The following is a 20,217-nucleotide window of genomic DNA, read 5'->3' on the forward strand; positions in this document are numbered from 1 at the left end:
TTTTGTGAATGATTTCTTATGGAATGCTGACTCAGCTGGGAACTGTAGTTTATCCCACTCTTCACATGCAGAAGTCCAGACAGTTGTTGTAAGGGCTGGTTCATTCTGAATTATTTTCTTTGCTTCCATCTGTCAAACACTGTGGCATGTTTCAAACTTTTCTATAGCAAATAATTCATGGAATTTAACTTTCATGGGACTTTTCTCTGTGGAGAAGGTAAGGATTTGCATAATTAAATTTGGAAATTTTACATATTTTTGTGCAATTTTATATTTATATAGAATTTTTATAGGAGTCTTTGGAAGCCTCATTCTACATCACTTCTTGAAGTGTCTCAATAGATAAAAAAAGTAAACAGAGACATGTTTAAATAAAAAATTCTGTCTGGTCTCACCAACAAAACATCAGGACCTTGGTCCTGCAGTTGATGCTACTCAGTCTCAGAATTTGCTTTGCAAAACAATCTTGGGAAGAAGAACAGTAAGACTGCTTGTCTGGCATTGATAAACCTAAGTGGAGTTGAGCTGGCTCTGCATCTGCAGCACAGTTAATTCTCCAACTGTGTTAGCCAACAGTGGATACTGGAGAGTTGATTGTATCTGGTGGTGTAATACACTGTTTTTCTGTCTGTAAAGTGGTCACTTCCGTTAGTACACTCTCTTGTTGCAGTAGTATAATGAAAATAGAAATAATTGTACACTCTCATATTTACTTTCTTTTTGTGCCTTCTTGTAGTACAAGTCAACTGGCTTCATGTCCTGGCCACTGTAGTTTAAAAGGAGGCCATTTCAGCCAGCTTCCAGCTGGACCTGCTGCACAAGTGGGATCCAGCTCGTCTACTCAAACATGACCTTTGGCAAAGCACATTGTTAGCATTGGGAATGATGAGAAATGGCATGGTTTCATTGCAGATAAATATGTGGCTTCCGATCTCCCAGAAGGTGCATCTTTCTTTATAAAATTATTCCTCCGTGATATTAGCAATGACCTGAAAACAAAGTTTTTCTGTGTCTTTTTTCTTCAGCATGTTTTGTGAACAAAGTGAAACAATTTCTTCCTCTCATTTTAAAGTGTAGACCCATCCAATGTTACTGCCTAGTTTAGCGTAGGGCACCCATAGAGTGAATGCATACTTGTGTTATTGGTTCATGGTGCAAAGCTCTTAAGTCAACAAAGGCTGCATTAAGTGAACATCAGCTTTCTTTTTCATTTACTTTGTACTTCCTTGATACATTTGATAGCTTTGCTAGTTTTCTAATTATCTGCATATCTTACATGAAAGCTGATAGTCTAAAAAAGGCCCAAATTTCTGTCATACTTCTAAAGTTAGCTGTTTTTAGTGACAAAATGTCACCATTTCCAAGCAACTAATTAAAAATACCAAAATACATGTATTTGCTTTTATTTTCTTCTGGTTTTGTCCTGAAGTGTGTAGTTCTGTGTACTCTCTGCTAACCCCTTCAACGTGTTTGTTACACTGTAGACAGAATGCTGTCCATGATGAGCCTGTACCCCAGTCTGCTGCACAAAATGGCAACTGTGTGAGAAATGGCAACCTGAAAACACCAGTAAGTCAATTTGAAAGCTTTTAAAAGTTTTAATTCTTTTAAATTGTGGAGTTTGTTTTGTGTCTCATTCACTTGTTACAAAATTGAGTATTACCTACAACAGCCACAATGCATCTAAAAGCTAGTCACTGGATACAGCTTGACCCTCAAATTCCATTGGCAGCAGAGCCTCAGTGGTGGCTTTTGAACAGTCAGTTCATTTCAGCAAGTGCTTTTCCTTTGCTGTGCTTTGCATGGAGCTGATGTTAATTTGCAGGTAGTGAGTTTAACCTGTGAGTGAAAGGATGTAGAAGAGCTTCTGTGCTTGCTTTTTGTTCTTCAGAAGTGACAGCTGTCACTGAAAACTGCCTTCTGGGTAGTGTGCAACTGTACAGAAACTTCTTTTCTGTTACACCTTTCTATGCTTATGACTCATTGTTGAGAGAAAAAATTCAAACTGATAAATCCTTTCATCCCCTTTTAGTATGGTCATGTTTGGTAAGGATTTGTTGGGGTCCTTGGGGCATAAAACTGAGCAGCCTGGGGAAACGATTACAATAAGAGCAAAGTAAACTTGTATCTGTGAATGTCTGTTGGGTGCTGTGTTTTCTCACATCCTTTGTTTGCTTGACTCGTTTCAGAGAGAGAAGCGGAAGGTTCGAGAACAGTGTGAAAACATAAGGAGAAATTCTGCCGGTAGCAGAAGAGTGAGCCAGCTGCGGAAGGGCGAAGTGGTTGAGGCAGTTACCTTGTTTGAAGTGGTTAGCATGGGGAAGCAGGCCATGCAGGTATTCCTAGCACTTGGTTATGAAAGGACTTGGTGGAGGGAAGATGGATAAACAGAGGCCATTTCTATTATTTATACTGTGGAACATTTAAATTGTGGCTTAGATGGGGAAGAGACATGTTTGGTTGGAAAACTGTTATGAGCATGCCTCTTGGAAAGAACATCTTGCAACTTCAAGAAATAAGTGAAAGGGTAGCTGTTGTCTTTTTAAAGAGGAAGGAAATTGTACCTAAACCAGTCTTCCTAAAGCAATGCCTGAACATATGAAAGGATAATTATTTAAAAAAATGCGGAAAAAGTTCATCAGTGTAAGATTTTAGTTGTCCAGGATTCTGAAAATCAGGCTTTTCTTTTTTTTTTTTTTTTTTTTTTCTTTTTTATCCCTCTGTGCTTGCCTTTTTTATCCCTATGTGCTTGCATTTTGGTATTTTTCTTTTACCTTCATTCCAATGCAGTTTACCAGCAGCTTGCATAATATCCATGTGCATCTATGTAGTTAGCAACTTTCTTCAATGTGAGGAAGCCCAGCTCTCCGTATTCTATGGGCACATGCATGTATTAACTTTCTATAAGTGTATGAAAATCTGGAGCCCCAAATATTTTTATACAGAATTTATACATATGTCTCCAGTGTTCAGTGTCTGTAAGCAAGGTGTGTGTGTGCATGCATGCATGAAAAGTACATTTATATTTTGGATGTGAGACCTTCATTTTTCCAAGACAGTTGTGTGGATGGCTTTTGCCATGCCCCAGCTGTGTTAACTTCAGTAGAGCTCCCTGAAGAGCTTGGCTTCTGCTGGGCCAACTATCATGGGAAGGTCTTGGAAAGGCAGCAGAGCTTGAGTTATGTGGCTGCTAGAATTTATTAGACCTGTGTGGAACTACTGGTGGGTTGAAGCCTGGATGGCTTATCCCTGGAGACCCATGTCACATACAGTCTGTTAGCTGAACTGCTCTAGAAATGAAATTATGAGTTGTTTTTTGGCATATGTGTAATATGTGAACCATTTCAAACCTACTGCACAAATCAAGTGCTGGAGAAGAAGAGAACTTCCAGGGAAAATTGCTAGTATAATTTAATACTAATTATTAGATGGTGCAGAGGCTAAATGTGTGTGTGCTTTTTTTTGTTGTTTTTGTTTATTTATTTGTTTTTAAATTAAATTGTTACCTCAGTGCTAGCAAGAGCTCAGGAGTACAACTTTTTCTAAATTTTATTATTACATTTATTAAAACTGTGGTTATTTTCCCTGTAACAGGAAGTAAAGCATCTGTGAAAGGCAATATTGTCTAAAGCAGTTTAAGACTTGAAAGAGCTATTAGATGTGGAATAGAATTGCTTGGAGTTTATTCACGTTTTTGTAATTTAATGGAGATGGAACAATGTTAGTTTTTGTCTTTATTATGGGTATCCTCAGTGGAGTGCAGCAAACTGTGTTCATCTCCTGACTAATGAGCTTCTTTAATCTGTTCTAGTCTGTAGTAGTTGACTGGGTTGAAGCTTATAAACAAGACAGGAATGTGGCACTTCTAGATCTCATCAACTTCTTCATTCAGTGCTCAGGCTGTCAAGGTAATTTATCCTCTTTGTAGCCCTTTCCACTGTCTGTGAGTGAGAGTAGTCTGAAGTGTGTTTTCTGAAATAGAATTTTTCTCTCCAGTAAATAATGTATTTATAATCTGTACTGTTCATTAAGATGAACTCTAGATGGACAGGCAAAATATAAAAGAATGTTGCTGATTAAATTCTTTGACTCTGTGCTTGCAGCATTCCAGCTCTGAGAGTTGTATTTGAACAAGGTTTGCAAGGTCAGGTTTCTGAAGTGGCATATCACATTGCTTTGCAGAATCCCCACATAGGGATGGTGCTTTTGATGAGTGTTCTAACTGAAATCCAGTGTTTCAGTTGCCATTTGTTTTGTATTTCCTGGTATCTTTTGTTTTGCTAGCATCTTTGAAAATAAGCAGCTAGCAAATTCAGCTCCCTGCTTTAGTGGCTAGAAAAGCAATCTCTTGCCTCATTGCAGTTGCTTTTGTTAGAGGGTTGTGAAGCTCTCTGTTTCATAACAAACATTGAGGCACTGACTTCTGGCCACAGTCTGCTAGCAAAATGCTTCAGGATGGCAAGTAGGAGTTTTAAGAAGACTGTCCTGTTAGTTTGAAACTTCTGAGTGTATTTAAGCAGCTGGAAAGATACCTTTTATGCTTCAATATTTTCTAGGTCTTTGACTAGCATGCCTTCTCTTAGGGGAAATACTTTGGGTTTTGAATAGCAGTGGGCAAAATTTTAGTCAATCCTTGAAGTAAATGAATAAACAGAGAAAACAGCCTTTCCAAACAGCACAGAGCAGACATCTCTAATGTGAATTTCAGTCTTGGTTCATCAGTACTTTTTTATATCAATTAATTAATATATCTCTTTATATATGTGTTGCCCCTACCAGTGTAAACAGATAAAACAGAATTCCACTTTCTTTGGTGTTTCTAAATTTAATAAAGTCCTTACTGTGGTTTGGACTTGATTAATGTAGAGTTGTCAGTAATTCTTCTTTTTAAAACACTACTTTTTTTAGGCATGGTAACAGCAGAGATGTTTCAAAGTTTGCATAAGAAGGATGTCATGCGAAAAATGACCGAGACCTTTGATAAGGTAGGCACAGCTTTGATTTTGCATGTCTTTTTAATATACACAATAGGCTCTACCTTAATAGCCAACCTGGACTGAATTTCTCTTGCTTATCAGGAGCTCTGTCCCACTTAATTAATTTATCAAAATAAACCTGTTTTTTTGCAAGAGAAGTTTGGTGTCATATTTACCCACATTGGCAGCATCAGGATATGAATTTTTTAAGTGACTTTTATTTTGAGAGTTTTATTAGAGCTGCCTAATTGCAGTCTTCCTGAATCATTCTCTTAGGAGTTCTTTTGATAGTGATTTTGTAAACGTAAATATAACCCAGCATTGCAGCAGGTAAATGGATCTTTGGTGTTTGGTTGATAAGTCCCTTAAAAAAATACTAATATAGATTACTGATAAGCTAATTCAAAGGTATTTTTAGCTGATACTTTTATTTGAATATGTTCTTTCTGCTTTAATGACAATTATCATTTTTTATGACTGTATTATGTCATATAGAAGAAGAAAAATGCATTTCAGACGTTTAGATAATTGTGAAACCAATAGTGAGTATCTAATTTCTTGTGGATTGTTAAGAAAAGTGTGTAGCTTTACAATGCTGTTTCACTGCTTGACTGCTCCTTGACTAATTACGGTAATACTAAATTTTCTGCAGTGCTCTCACAGTTGCTTCTGTGCTTTTTTTTCCCCATATTTGTCACCTCTGAATTGATTTGTCAAGCAGCAGCCATCAGCCTTGTTTTAATTGAGCATCTCTCAAAGACCAGCTGCTGTAGAAATTCCCACAGAGGATGAATTTGCCAACATGGTTTTCTTCATTTTAGAAGTGTAGTGGCACTTGGGCTAATTTTTGACAGAAATGATCCGATATTTGTCTGGCCATATGAATTAGTAATCTGGCATTTCTTTGCCAGCTAAATTAGCCCTGAATAACACTCGTGATAGTGCAGGCACTCTGGCAGATACAAAGATGTGATTATTGTTATCGTCAGCCTGGAAGTATTACAGCTCTGTAAGCATTTCATCTATCCTGGTGGGCAAAATGGCAGGTTCTGCAGTTGCCATAGAAGCTGTACTCTTCATGCTCTGTGAAGAAAGTAAGTTCTCTCTTTTTCATAAATAAAGTGGAAATGTAAGTCAGTGGTTTGTTAGTTGAGAAGTAGTGCCACGTGGGACTCCTGTGATTTCATAAACTTTTTTTGAAAACTAATTACAGTAGTAGTGAAAGTACTAATGAGAGTGGAGAGTGTTGCAAGGTATCTGCTTGATATCGTCTTGCCTTTGAATTTTTATTGTTTGTTTCTAGCATTCAGAGGATTCATTGATGGTGATTTCAGTAATTTAACCATGGCATTGCTGTTCAGTTTATTAATTGCAGCACTAGGTCCTTGTACCAATGCTTCCTCCTAAAATTCTCACTAATGACAGTGAGAAATGTTAATGGAGTTGAGTTTGGCAAGAAATGTGAAGTGCAACAAGAAAAAAATCCACAAATACATCAGTAGCAAAAGGAAGCCCAAGGAAAACATGGCCCCACAGCTAAATGAGGTAGGGGCCCTTGTGACAAATGACACAGAATGCCTTCATTGCTTCTGTCCTTACTGGTAAGACTGGCTTCATGAAGAAGATGAAGACATAAAGATGAAGATGAAGACATAACCTTTCATAAAGGACAAAAAGGTGATCAAGAGTAGTCAGCATGGATTTACAAAGGGGAAAATTGTACTTAACCAACATGATAAGCCAACTACAACGAAGTGAGTAGTTGGGTTGATGAGGAGGGAACAGCAGAGGTTATTTGTCCTGACTTCAGTAAAACTTAAAACACCATCCTTTGTAACATCCTAATGGACACAGTGCTAAAGTATGAGTTAGTTAAATGGTCAGTGAGGTGGACTGAAAACTGGCTGAACAACCAGGCCTATGGGAGAATGAGCAGTGGCAAAAGGTCCAGTTGGAGGTTAGTCACTAGTGCTGTACCTCTGTTTGGTATTGGGGCCAATACTATTTAACATACTTAATAATGACATAGGGCAGAGTTTACTTTTAGCAGATTTTCAGATGATACAAAATTGGGAGAATTAGTTGCTAGATTGGGTGGCAGAGTGACCTCAACAGACTGGAGAGTTTGGCAGAGGGGAAGCTCATGAAGTTCTGCAACAGGAAACCCCATGAACCTGAGCATGAATAACCCCATGCACCACTGCACACTGGGGGTTGACTGACCTGGAAAGCAGCTCTTCAGAGTAGGATCTTGGTGTGGATGACAAAATGAACACGGGCCAGCAATGCATCCTTGCAGCAGAGTTGACCAAAAACCTCCCAGGCTGCATTAGGCAGTACCAGCAGGTCATGGAGGGTGATTTTTTCTCTCAGCACATACTACTGAGACTACATCTGGAGTGCTGAGTCAAATTCTGGACCTTACAGTACAAGAGAGAGATGGGATTTCTGGAGTGATTCCAGTGAAGGTCCACAAAGATGATTTATGGCTTTGATATGAAGAGAGGCTGAGAGAGTTGAGCCTCTTCAGTCTGGAAAGAATTTGGCTCAGGAGAATCTCACCCATGTGTAAAAATACCTGGTGTGACAGAATGGCAAGTAGGAAGCACAGCTCGACTCAATGGTGCACAATGAGACAGTGAGCATGAAGGCAAGCCAAGATAGGCAATGGGCACACCTGAACACAAAAAAAGCTTTACTGTGAGGATGGTCAAACAGTGGAACAGGTTTCCCAGAGACGTTGTGGAGTCTCTGAAGATACTATTTCACTGCACATGGTGTCACCTGACACTGAGGGAACAGATGTGTACTTTCAGGGATCCTTGATAGAATGATGGTAGCACCAATTGTAGTTACAACTAAAACTTTATTTCTTAATGGTATATTATGATTAGCACAGAATTTATGATTCAAATGACACACAATTTCTACAAGCAGAATCAATATAATAGCATAATATAGAATTTGTAATATACCTGAGATCTCACTGTCCAGCAGGAGCTCTGGTCAAAGTTCACCACTTAGGTGTTGCAGCAGCTTGATTTTATAGTACTCTGGGTGCCATGATGCTTCCCTGTTGTGTGACTGTGTCATTGCCACCACCTTCCTGGCTGGATGCCTGGGACCTTCAGGAAGAGAATAATTTGCCTGGCATCCAGGAACCACGAGACTACTGGAGAGGGGAATTATCTGTTTGATTTGTCTGCTTGGTTCCCAGGACCTTCAGGGTCTGGTAGTGAGGGAAAGGGAATGAATACATGACCTGCTTGATCACAGAGAAGAGCTGCTTGCCTCTTAAAATGGCATTAGCTATGCTAACCACATTACCAGGTGTTGAGAGCAGAGGTGCTGGTCAAACACAACACTGGGCAGCCTACTCTGGCTGACCCTGCTTGAGCAGGTGGGGTTAGATTAGATGATCTCAGAGTCCCTCTCAGTTTCAGTCATTCTGTAATTCCATGAAAACTCATACTGATACTGGAAGCAGAGAATGGCTTTGATATGGTTATTGAGGCATTTATTTTGTCATTGTGAGCCATGATAATCCTCAGTCATGAAGCAGTCTTGTCTTTACACTGTTTTTTTGTTTTTCTTGTTTTATGATACTCTGTTTCTCTTTTTTGCTTTTCTTCCTGCTTGTGACATTTACTTCTTGCAGTTCTGTGTTCTCATGTAGTTTTTCTTCCCTTTCCTATTTTGTTGCTAAAACATTTAGCAAGGAAAGAGTTAACTTTGATGCATAACTGTACAGCCAGATGGGGATAGAAACACTTGTGCTTCACTGAACCTGACAAAGAACTTTAGATTTCATGCCTTTTGTCTTGGAATAATTGCAGAGTAGAGAAACATCTTTGAATCAAGTCACACTAGTGCTAAAAACATTCCTCTGTAATTTGAAAAACTCAGAATGTTTCTTTTTTAGGGTTTAGATGTTTTACAGTATTTAGGTACCAAATGTTGAAAAGGGATATATACTTAGACTTGCTGAGGAGCCATATATTAGAATTAATTATGAGGGTTATACCTTGTATATGTTGACTTGTAAATTTTAAAGCAGGTTGTCTCCTATTTGTAATGAGAAAACTCAGGTTTTATATAAGACTATGTTTTTCTTCTGTCATTGGTTATTAAAAAAAACCAAAACAACAAGATGAGAAAGATTAAGATTTTGAGTAACATTTTGGATTATATGGGCCAGCTGTAACACATTGTCTGAGGTTCTAATGGCTTTTGGAATATGTTGCATGTTTTGTAATGCTCTTGTCTGTGGATTGTGGATTATCTGTGCCATTTCATTAACAAGCTTTCAAAATTTTGTCTCCTGCATTACAGGAAACCGGGCTGCAGTACAAGAAATTCATGGCCTATCCTTGGATCCTGACAGTTACTTGGCCAGTGGACATGGTAGGGCTGTTGTAGCTCTCTACAACTGTAGTATAGCTTTTTCTGTGGGGAATTTATCTAAACTCTTTGTTGGCACTTCATTTTGACTTTCCTCTCTTTCCATGGACTCTGTATGAAAGAAGGAAACATTTCCAGACGGAGTCAGAGCAGGAGCTCACATTACTCAATTGAGTGATTTGAATAGTTTTCTGGAAGAATCTGTTAAGGGCTTAATCTGACTTGATTTCTGGAAGCAGAGTTGCTTCTCTACTGGTTCTGAAAGGAATCTAAGGGAATCCCCAGTTATGTGCCTAAATTTAGGTGGTGTGCCCATTATTTTATATATATATTTACAGCATGTGTGTTACCATTAAACTTTATCCCAGTGTGATAGTCATGGACAGTAGAAATGCTCTTAAAAGGTGAGAGGTATTTGTGCTGCTTTTCAGATTGAGGAGTAAGCTATGGTGATAAAGTAGGTATTTCCTGAATTTGTAGATGGTCTTTCTGCTGTCCGTGTCATGATCAAGGAGCATTAAATAGGGCTTGCTGGAAATTTCCCTTTATGTTTTGGCACTTGCTACTACTGTCAGGCTCTGAACTGACTCTTACAGCCTGGTCAGGAACATATTCCGAATTCCCAGTGTGTTTTGGGTTGTGGCCAGCCGTGTGATCAGTCTGTATTTGCTTTTCTCTTTAAAGACAGCAGCAGCCCCTGTTCTTTGGAAACAAATTTACAAGAGAAGAGCATGTAGTGTACTTAATAAGCACAGGAGGTTATGCTGGGTGTGAAGCTGTGTTAGAATGTGGCTGAGAAGGTGTTTGCCTACTAGTGAAGGACCAGCTGAGCAGTGCCCTGCATTCAGGATGAAGTTTTCCATAGTGAGTGAAGTCTTGGAGTTCCTTGGCTCCATTCACACCTAGGCACTATCAAGATGCAAATTCGTATTCTGAGCTATTCCTGGGATCTGTGAGGTGTAAATAAAATAAATGTTCGCACTGTCTGAGGTTGTCCTTTAGGAAACCTTTCTGGTGTGACTTTCACTATTTTGTGTGAGAAGTCATTTCAACTTCCCTCTATCTGCTTTCCTCCTGGCAGAATCAACTGTACCGTGAACACTCACAGTTTTATTGTACCTTGCTTTTTGCATGATGTCAAAGGTATTGCCTACTTACTGTTCCTGTGGGGGCTTTTGAAGACCCAAGTGCAGGGGGTACAGGTGAACAACTGAGTATTTGGTATTAAGCTTTAGCCTGATAAACTCCTCAAGTTAGCAGTGATGCTGAGGAGAACAGTCCCATCCTGTTCACACCATAGTTGTTTGTTTCCACTTTTCACTTACTTCATTTTCTTCATGGATTTTACCATGCTTTTGCAGGAATAAGAAGGATAGGGATGTGGGGAAGCAATGCCACCTGTGAGGAAGTAGAAGACGCCAGGAGCGCTTATGGTTTATGCCAGTGAACGTTACTTTGCTCTGCCTTCACACACTTTGTCCCTCCTGTCTGATCACAGCTACCTGGCATACCTTGCTTTCAAATGTGAGCTGTTGTGACAGTGTAGCTCTAATAAAGCTATTTTATCTCTCTACTTGCTTGTATCCTAGTTTCTTGTCCCTACTTTGGAATATTAACCATGAGAAAAGTTATGGGGCATGAAGTGCAACTGACTGTCAGCAAAACTCTCTGATGTTCAGTGGGAGAGATGTGAATAAAAAACCAGAACTAATTAGTGTGTTTTCTCTCAACTTTTCTTTCTTGTACAGGACAATGAAGACTACCCGCTGATCAGAACAGGACCTTATTGGAAGAAGTTCAAGGCCAATTTCTGTGAATTCATTGCAGTGCTTGTCCAGCAGTGCCAGTGCAGCATCCTTTATGATAACTACTTGATGGACACCATCATCTCACTGCTTACAGGCTTAGCAGATTCCATGGTCAGAGCCTTCAGACACACAAGCACTTTGGCAGGTAAAATCACTTGCACAGTTGCTGTGGTGGTGCTGAGTTTTATTCACTTGTGTACAAACAAAACTGCTCGAAATTGAAAAGCTCAGTTTACTGGAGCAGTTCTCTTATGCACTGAGAGTACCTTCCTAGTACACCTAATGTGTGTTATATAAATGTCTATAATATAAACTGTTTGTTCCCACATCTATATGAATTAAATTTGAATGCTTTAGACATGATAGATCTAACCCAATTTTTTCTTTATAGAGAGATCTTTAGTGCTTGACATGACTGACTTCAAATTTTTGCTCTTCTGAGTATTATACTTTTCAGTAACTGATTTTTCACAATTTTCTCTGTTGTTATTTTTCTCCCTCCACTGATTAATGTGATGAGGTTGCAGTAAATGCTTCACCTAAAGAAGCTTCCTTTGGAAAGCTACTATTCTTGTAGTCTCTGTGCTGAAAAGAGCATTGCTTGTTAGCACATTTTTGTTTCATGAAGCATGATGATACTAAAGCTACTACTTTTTTTCCCCTAAAGCTGGTAAATACCCTCTTTGCCATGCAAGGAGCACTTTAAGCACTTTAAGTGTAATTTATTCTAAAGTATACTGTTTACTTTGAGGACTCAAAAAACTGGCTTGAAATCTGTTCAAACCAGCTAGCAATCCTTAGAGAAATGTGAATTTTTGTCAATTCCAGTAGTGTATTAAGATTCCCAGCCATTTCTGAGCTAGCTTCACTGTTTTTTCTGATTTTTTTTGTTACTGACAATCAGCTGTTCCACAATTCTAGATTCTTTTGCAGAAAAGTCAGAATTATGTAAGCTAAGAAGAGAGTTGCCCAGTAAATTACTTCTCTGACCAGAACTCTGACCAAAAGTTGTAAATCACCAGAAATAGAACTTAATTTTCCTTTTTTGATCATTGTCTGCCTTTAAAATAAACACTGTATTTTAAAACAAATTACTATAATCCAGTAGTATTCATATTTTGGATATAAAACGGATTTGGCTTACCATATCCTTTTTGTGGTAAAGTGGTGACTATATTTATGCAACATATCACTGAGCTGAGCTAATTGTGCTGGGTTTGTTTCCTTTTTAGCAATGAAACTTCTGACAGCAGTTGTAAGTGTCCATCTGAACCTTGATGTCAACAAGCACAATGCTCAAAGATTATACGAGGTGGAGAAGAAGAGGATAAGTGGCAAGAGGACCAGCTACAGACTTGATCAGCTAGAGAGAAAAAGGAAAGAGGTTAGGGAGGTGTCTTGAATGGGAGATGTGTGAAAGTGCGAAAAAAGGGATTGCTGACTGCTTGCTTTTATGTCCCTGCAGCTCTTTATTGTTTATATGGTTTATTTATGTTTTTTTATGGGTTTATATGTTTATCTAATGTATGGTGCAGAGCAGTTGTGACTGGCTAGATTAAATGGTAAAAAATGACTAAGGTAATAACTGCCCCATGTACTGTTAACCTGTGATGTCTGTCCTACTGATTGTTTTTCTAAACTGGCATCATTAGTCCTTGATCTTCACACAAATATGAATTTACACACAAATTTAATTGTCTCAGTAGCTCTGGTGTTGTGGGAGTGCAGTTTTGTGTATGTTTCTACAAATTACAAATGTTAGTGATGAATCAAAAAGGACATAGGAAAACTGTCATGTCTGTGTAAGTAATGCATTATAAAAATGGATTGAACTTCAGGGATGTCTGGTATAATTTTTGCTCTTCAGTTTCTGTTGTTTCTTCCCTGCTCAAACAGTCAGCTCCTTTTCAACTCCCAAAGGCAGAGCTATAACTGTAAAATAAAACTCTGGCTTGAGGGAGAAGGTGACTTGATGTATAAACATCAAGTATAGTTCCTTGTCTCCTGACCTGAGAATCACTTACCCCTGTTCTGAGTTTTAGATGTCTGTGGACTTCTCTATTACAGAAACAACACCCTTTTTGTGGGGAGGAGTGTTTGGGTGAGAGAGGATATTTTAGTATCATCGTAAGTCTTATCTTATGGGAAAGATAGAGGAAATGGGTATGTTGGAGGGAAAACCCAAACTTGTTAACCTTTCTGATGCTGTTGATGAGAGAATATTTTTATTAAGTGACTCGGGTTTTCAGAAGTTCTACCTACATTTTCAGGATTCAGTTTTTTTAGTGCGCTCATTGGGCATTTTGAAAATTCTTTTGTTTGCCTTTCTTCCATTTCTGTTTAAAGTACATGAAAAGAGAATTTTGATCTATATGTGAAGATTGCTTAGTAGTTGTGCTGTATCCTTTTGTGTACTGATAGATCAAAACTCACTGTATCAAACAAGTACTTTGTTTCCAGGCTTGCAGTTGGTATCCGATAAACCTTTCCTCAGGATGTAGCTACAGAAAGTGCAGTTGCTAGTGTAGATACAGACCACTCATTTTATGTTGGTACTATGTGTAAATGCCAGGAGTTTGCACCTCAGTAGTATTCCAAGGGCCCTGATGCAAATTTTTCACGTGTAAAGAATTGTGGGACCAATATTAACATTCAGTTCTCTTTGTATTTCAGTATGAGCGTAAGCTTCTAGAGATACAGAACATGATGAATGCTATTTTCAAAGGGACGTTTCTAAACCGTTATCGGTAAGAGTAAAAATAAAGCTGTGACGTGTATCTGCATTCCCAAGAAACTCTTGCTCAGATTGTGCAGATGCAAGAATCAAGTTAAACAGCCTGGAGGCACTGATGGTGTCAAGGAAAGTGTAGCGGTTAGATTATTTTTAAGAATTTGGGCTTGCAGAAAGACTTCTTGACTGTGTTCTTTCAGTTCTTCCTGCTGGCTATAGAACAGTGCATTTGTGAATGAGAAGATACCCAGAATTGCAAAATAATTATTTCATGAAACTTTGTGGCTAAAAAGTGGTCTAATCATTGACTGAAGATTAACTTATAACATTAATATGGAAATACTTGGAATATTTTGAATTATACATGCTTTTGCAATTCCAGAACGTAAAAATACTGCAAATAATATAATTGGTTTTAAAATTAATTTTAATGTATTAATATTAATTAATTTTTATAATTTCACAGTGATGTTATCCCTGAGATCAGAGCAACTTGTGTTGAAGAAATTGGCAGCTGGATTAAAACATACCCAGATGGTTTTTTGAATGATAGCTACTTAAAATATGTTGGGTGGATGCTGTACGATAAGGTAAAGTTTTAAATTCTTTTTTACTCAGGGCAGTACCTGGGATTTTTTGTTTGAAATTTTTTTTTGAAGAATCCTAGCATTTAAATTCTTGAGAGCAGATGTTTAAGGCTGTGGTGGTGCAAGAAGAGTTTACTTTTTTTCCCATTTCAAGTTTTATTTTTAAAGCCATTTTAACACTAAATAACAGAGAACATTTTTTCCAGTTCTGTGTGAATCCCTGTATGTGCAGTTATTTTTATGTGTCACTTAATGGGGAGTTACTTCTGAATTGTAAAATGGCTTATATCCTTTGAGATCGTTAAAAGTTGTCTGAAATTCTGTTTTTAGGCATGATGGACATTTAAAATTTTGTTTAAATTTATAAAAATGAGAAAATAAATATTGCCTATAGTAGAATAGTCTTCAATATTGCATTTCTCATTTGGAGTTGGACAGATTTACAGAAAGCCCAGCCATTTCCTAAAGGGTTTTCTGCTTTCCCTTATAGTTTGTTTTTTCTTTTGAGTAGAGGAAAATTTAAAAATCCTTCAAAAACCACCAATACAAACAAGCAAAAAACCCAGAAGTCATTAAGTCAAAAATTCCAAGCAACAGGAGAAGAGACAATGGGCAAAAACTGATACACTGGAAATTCCACTGGAATTTGAGGAAAAACTTCTTTACTATGTGGGTTACTGAGCACTAGAGGAAATGCCTAGAGTTGTGGAGTCTCCCTGCTGGAGATACTCAGAACTGTCTGGACACAGTCCTGTGCCACGTGCTGTAGGATGACCCTGCTTGAGCAGGGAGGTTGGACCAGGTGATCACTGTGGTCCTCTTCGACCTGACCTGTTCTGCCATTCGGTGAAAATGCACTTTTCCTCTTGCTTCGAAAATGCATGAGAGACTTTAGAGGGATAGCACTATTTATCAGGAATGGGTAATTAGCCAAACTGACGTGCTGTACTTCTGCAGGCCGCCTTTGGAGGTGTGTGTAGCTGCTGTGTACCTCCCGAAATATGCCGGGGTTTGTGTCAGCTCCGGGCCATGTTCGTGCTCTTGAATCAGGTTGCGCTTTGCCAGGGAGCCAGCAGGGGGCGCGCCAGGCTCCCGCTTCCCGGCGATCTGCCGTCCCGCTAAAGGTGGCATTTGGGTTTGTAGGACGGCAAATCCATCAAGACCTGTCGTTATTTCCTGCATAAATTGTGTCTGATCAGAATAGCTTTTTAGTGCATATTCGGTCTTGAGAATTCTCAAAAGAAAAAGTAATTTTTTTTGAAGATGATGTGTCTTCATTCACAGTACTCTACAGTGAAAATTAACGGCTGGTGTCTGTGATTAATGCATACAGCTCACCCAGTGCTGTTTTTACTGGGAACTGGAAATGGTTGGTTTTTTCTACAGCTGATTTATCTGAGAGCAATGCAGATGCAAGTAGAGTGAGATAAAGTGAGGTGTCTTCCATATTCTGCATTTGGCTGAGACCTGATAGTGTGCCACTGCTGGTGGCTGCAGTCCTGGCTGCACTTTGTTATTTGTACCTACTGTCAAATTGCCTGATTTCAGAATGAAAGCAGGGCATTTTTGGCACCAAGAGGGGCAGCAGTGTTTTTATATACTGTCGTGGTTTTAAGCCCAGCTGGAGATGCAGCCTCTTGCTGCATGCAGCCTCTTGCTCACACCCTCTTTTCTTCCAAGCACAGCACTGTAACAGCTACTGAGAAGAAATTAGCTCTGCCCTAGCTGAAACCAGGATGTATACACATGAATGTAATTTCCCACTACTCTTCCTTAACAAGCATTTCTCTCCCACCTTGTTGGGGGTGGATGGCAAGAAACTGCCATCTCCTGGAGCTAATTTTCTTTTAATGTATGTAACAGAGAAGTTTGTCAAATAATTTAGGCTCCAGAGTGGAACAACCATGAAAGTATTCTAAGGGTGGTGGAGAACCTGGCTATCTACAATGCTGTAAATAGAGATTAAGTTCAGTCATTTGTGAGGATTTAAAGGGGAGAGAGGAGGGGAAATAAGTATAAAATTAACATTTTTGTCTTCAGAGTCTTTTATTTGAAGATAAACAATCTTTCTTCCCCATGAGATACCATTTTGCCACTATAACCTCATATGAATCATTACAAGATGCTTGAAATTGCATATAAGGATCTCTCTTTGCGCCAGAAAGAGCTGAGGAATGGTGCTCTAAAGATATGCTTGCAAGTAGTTTATGTTCATCTGCTAGAAATAATTTAACTTTTTAGTTTTCAGGACCAAGGAACAGTTGATAAATCTGAAGGTAGTGAGATAGATTCTTGATTGTTCAACATTACTTCACATCCTTCCAAAACTATGAGGAGTGTTGAATTTAGAAAAGGGGAGGTGATTGAGAAGTAGAAAATGCAGATGAAAACACAGGAAAATAACAGAAGTAGTCATAGAAGTAGTTACTTGTTTCTAGTTGCTAGAGTTAGTTTTCTCAGCGCATAAAGAAACATACATGTATGGGGTTGTGCCAGAGAGCTTTTGGGTGGGAACAGGATGCGTCAGAAGGGAGGTGGTGCAGATTAGAGTGCAGTGTACATTGTTACCTGTTGATCTTTCATTTTATGTTTCTAGCAAAAAGCAAAATATTTCTAGTCTTAAGCAAAACTGTTAGTCAAAGCCTGCCTTTGGGTATCATCCTTGGCTTTCCATGTGAACAGGTGAACAGGAACTTGTGGCAATGGATAGCCTATGTGTAGGTGGTCTCCTTTCTTGGATTTCCATGTTTATTCTTACTGCTATTGTTAGCAAGAGGAATTAAGAAAGAAATCTGAAGAAACAGATTCAAAGCCTGCACTTTATTTTAGTGTCTCTGCTGATATCCTTAGCATTATAAATTCACAGAACACATGATTTTTCTGGGTTGGATTGTCAGAATCACTTTCATAATGCGATGTAAAGCTTTGTCTTTTGAAAGATGTAGCAATATGCATAAGATAATTCCTGGCTAAGGAAAAGACTTCTTTTTGAGGCATCGATGAAGAACAGTACTAATGAAATAACATCTGGTGTGGATAAACATATTTTGCCTAAATTAACTAATTAGGCTAAATTCAAAGCAGGCCCTTTCTTAGAATACTTAAAATACCATGTATTAGTGTAAAGCAGAAATAGGGAGAAGGCATGACACTGAACTCTAAGAATCCACAATGATAAGCCTGTGCATTTTTAGGTTGTACGTCTTCCTCTGGGAATCTAGAGAAATCCAGAATTTTTTGGAGTCCTTGTATGTGTTTAACAATTGTACCAGTCAACTGTTGAAAAGAAGCAAGCAAAGTCTGATGTATGGGAGAGTGCTGGTTGTACTAAGTAGGTCATCCATACTCCTGTCTTTGTATCTTTAGCAGATAAATAGCATAATCCCTGTATCTTTTGCATTTTGTTGCTTTTATTAACTGTGAGGTCTGTGAGAGTTTTTTTGACTCTGAGGGAGTCAAACACAAACTTTGATGTTACCTTTAAGTTTGACTCACTGCAGGTTTCCTCTGTGAGAGAGAGAGAGATGAGCATGTGTACACACAAACAAGATGGTACAGATGTCACTAATAAAGAAGATGAGGCAGCATTTGGGTAGCCTGCTGTAGGCACCCACAAAGAGCTCTTATTTACATGATATAAATGCTGATGGTGAATAACAAAGATACATGTATTTTACTGTTGGCCAATTTCTCTTTGTCTTGTAGCAAGCTGAAGTGCGGTTGAAGTGTCTTCTGGGACTGCAGGGAATTTATAGCAGGAAAGAACTTGTTTCCAGGATGGATCTCTTTACTAACAGATTCAAGGTAAATAAATTAGTTTGCTGTTTTTTTAAGTCTAGGTTGGGTGTATACACAGGGCCTGATGTTTTGATCAGAGCTGATCTCCCCACTCTCTTGACTGAGAGGAGCTTAGACTCCTGCAGGAACAGCTTTGTTCACTGAATGGATGAAGGAGTTTTGCAGAGATGTTTCCCTGTGTGTCTGTGGAATCTTCTGTTTCACTTTAGTTCATGCACAGAATGGTGTTGGCATGTGCTGTGGTCACTTATCTCCACCATTTATCCAGATTGGCCCAGATTTTTTTACAGGATCTTTGGCAGATGACAAAGAATTTCATGTGCTAAAGATCTCCTTTTTGCTGCCCCTGAGAATGGGTTAACCTCGGAGACAGTGTACTGGCTATCCATGTGTCACACTAATGTGGGAATGGCTCTCTCTTGATCTACCATGTTAGTATGAATCTTGAAGAAGGGATACCTTATCTCCTTCCTGAACAAATCAGGTGATACACTGTAGTTTTGAGAGCTTGTTTTGTGGCTTCAGTGACCCTGTACTCTGCTTTTATCATCTTCCAACATCCTGACTAATTTAAGAAGTAAGGCCTTTACTTTTTTAACCCTGGCCTTGGTAATGATTTAATCAGATGCTCTAATCCCAGCAGGGTTGCACCTACTCAGTATTTGAATAAGGAAGCTCAAGGTGATGTGATTGGTGTCTCAGTCCCTGTCAATCAGGACATGATTCCATGTCAGTGTCAGGACAGATCAATGCCTCCATGTGGTGGCAATCCAGGTTCTTTTTGCAAAAGGTGCAGGGCTTACCTGTATGCCAAAGCAGTTGCTAATAGTAAAAAATACCTATAGCACATGCTCAGAGAACAAGAAATAGATCAATATTGGTGTTTTAAGAATAAATTATTCAGAATGAAACTTGGCTATCTAAGATTGACCCCTGTTTTAAATGATTATATGGTAGTCCCTTATCTTTCTGTCTACTGTAAGCTGTGTAAACAAATGCAGGATTGGTATTCAATAAAGACTGATGAAATAGCTCCAGGCTGTTTGTACTGCTGTCTCCCTGTGTGGAAGATGCAGTGTAAATGGATTATTGGAAACTCCATCCCCCAATTAAAAAACCCCCACCCAAAACCAACTCCTTCCCCTCTAAGCAAAAGATATCTAAACAGCTACACACAAAATACCAGTTTCAAAGTTTAAATCATGCTTTCTCAGTGATGGGGAATGTAATGATATAACTGTCAATCCATTTCCTGCAAATGGGAGTTATACATGCTCCCTCTGTTACCCTTGAGTGTTCAAACTCAGGATTTGTTGGCTTACACACCTTCCAGCTGGATTGTGAAAAAAAGGAAGGTGCAAAGGAAAATGAATGTAGAGATTTAGAAATCCTGTGTTAAATGAGGAAACTGTTAGTCCCAAATCAAGCAAGTCCAAAGGTTTAATAACTCAGAGATAAAGGCCACACTGAGGTGTGCGAGTTCTTGGTTCCATGGGATGGGAAGTTTTCTAGTTTTCTGAGCTGTTTGCATGTGTACTGTTACAATATTGTGAATTCTGGAGGTGAGGAATAGTGCTGCTATGCCATGAGGTATCTTTATAACTTAAGTCCTAACTGCCTTTCCAGCAAGGCACTGAATTCTGTAATGTGTAAGTGCAGGCACTTTACTGTTAATGGGAGAAACTGATTATATAATGCTTGTAATTTGAGGCTTACCTTCATTTAACATACTGAAGTGCCAGTAGTAACATCTTAGAAACAAGTTGTCAGTCACTTTTAATTTGTAGTGTGTAGTTGATTTCTTGTGAACGCATACATTACATCTATAAAAAATATCATATTACTGCATGATTTATTCAGTTAAAAAATTAACATGCTGTTAATTTTCAGGGGCTGGGGAACTACTTGGTAGTAAT

General features: G+C 38.6%; 1 protein-coding gene across 3 annotated transcripts in view; it reads left to right on the plus strand.

The window, feature by feature from the left end:
* Positions 1-20,217, plus strand: part of LOC146444496 (cohesin subunit SA-2-like) — a 59,058-nt gene that overhangs the window by 3,275 nt on the left and 35,566 nt on the right. For 2 of the 3 annotated variants that reach the window (XR_014850910.1, XM_085055989.1), the window contains exons 3-12: positions 1,485-1,569; positions 2,190-2,336; positions 3,812-3,908; positions 4,909-4,985; positions 9,309-9,380; positions 11,126-11,330; positions 12,418-12,569; positions 13,859-13,932; positions 14,383-14,506; positions 18,209-18,307. Coding sequence is in view for 2 of the 3 variants with exons in the window: in XM_085055989.1 (XP_084912115.1) it covers positions 1,485-1,569; positions 2,190-2,336; positions 3,812-3,908; positions 4,909-4,985; positions 9,309-9,380; positions 11,126-11,330; positions 12,418-12,569; positions 13,859-13,932; positions 14,383-14,506; positions 18,209-18,307 (1,132 nt within the window). In the remaining variant the exon portion in view is untranslated. Of the gene's footprint in view, positions 1-736; positions 943-1,484; positions 1,570-2,189; positions 2,337-3,811; positions 3,909-4,908; positions 4,986-9,308; positions 9,381-11,125; positions 11,331-12,417; positions 12,570-13,858; positions 13,933-14,382; positions 14,507-18,208; positions 18,308-20,217 lie in introns of all 3 variants that reach the window. The other variant, XM_085055999.1, reaches the window with a different exon arrangement.

Source organism: Lichenostomus cassidix, chromosome 1 (assembly GCF_008360975.1).
Source record: "Lichenostomus cassidix isolate B80296 chromosome 1, HeHo_3.0, whole genome shotgun sequence".
Taxonomy (NCBI): Eukaryota; Metazoa; Chordata; class Aves; order Passeriformes; family Meliphagidae; genus Lichenostomus; species Lichenostomus cassidix.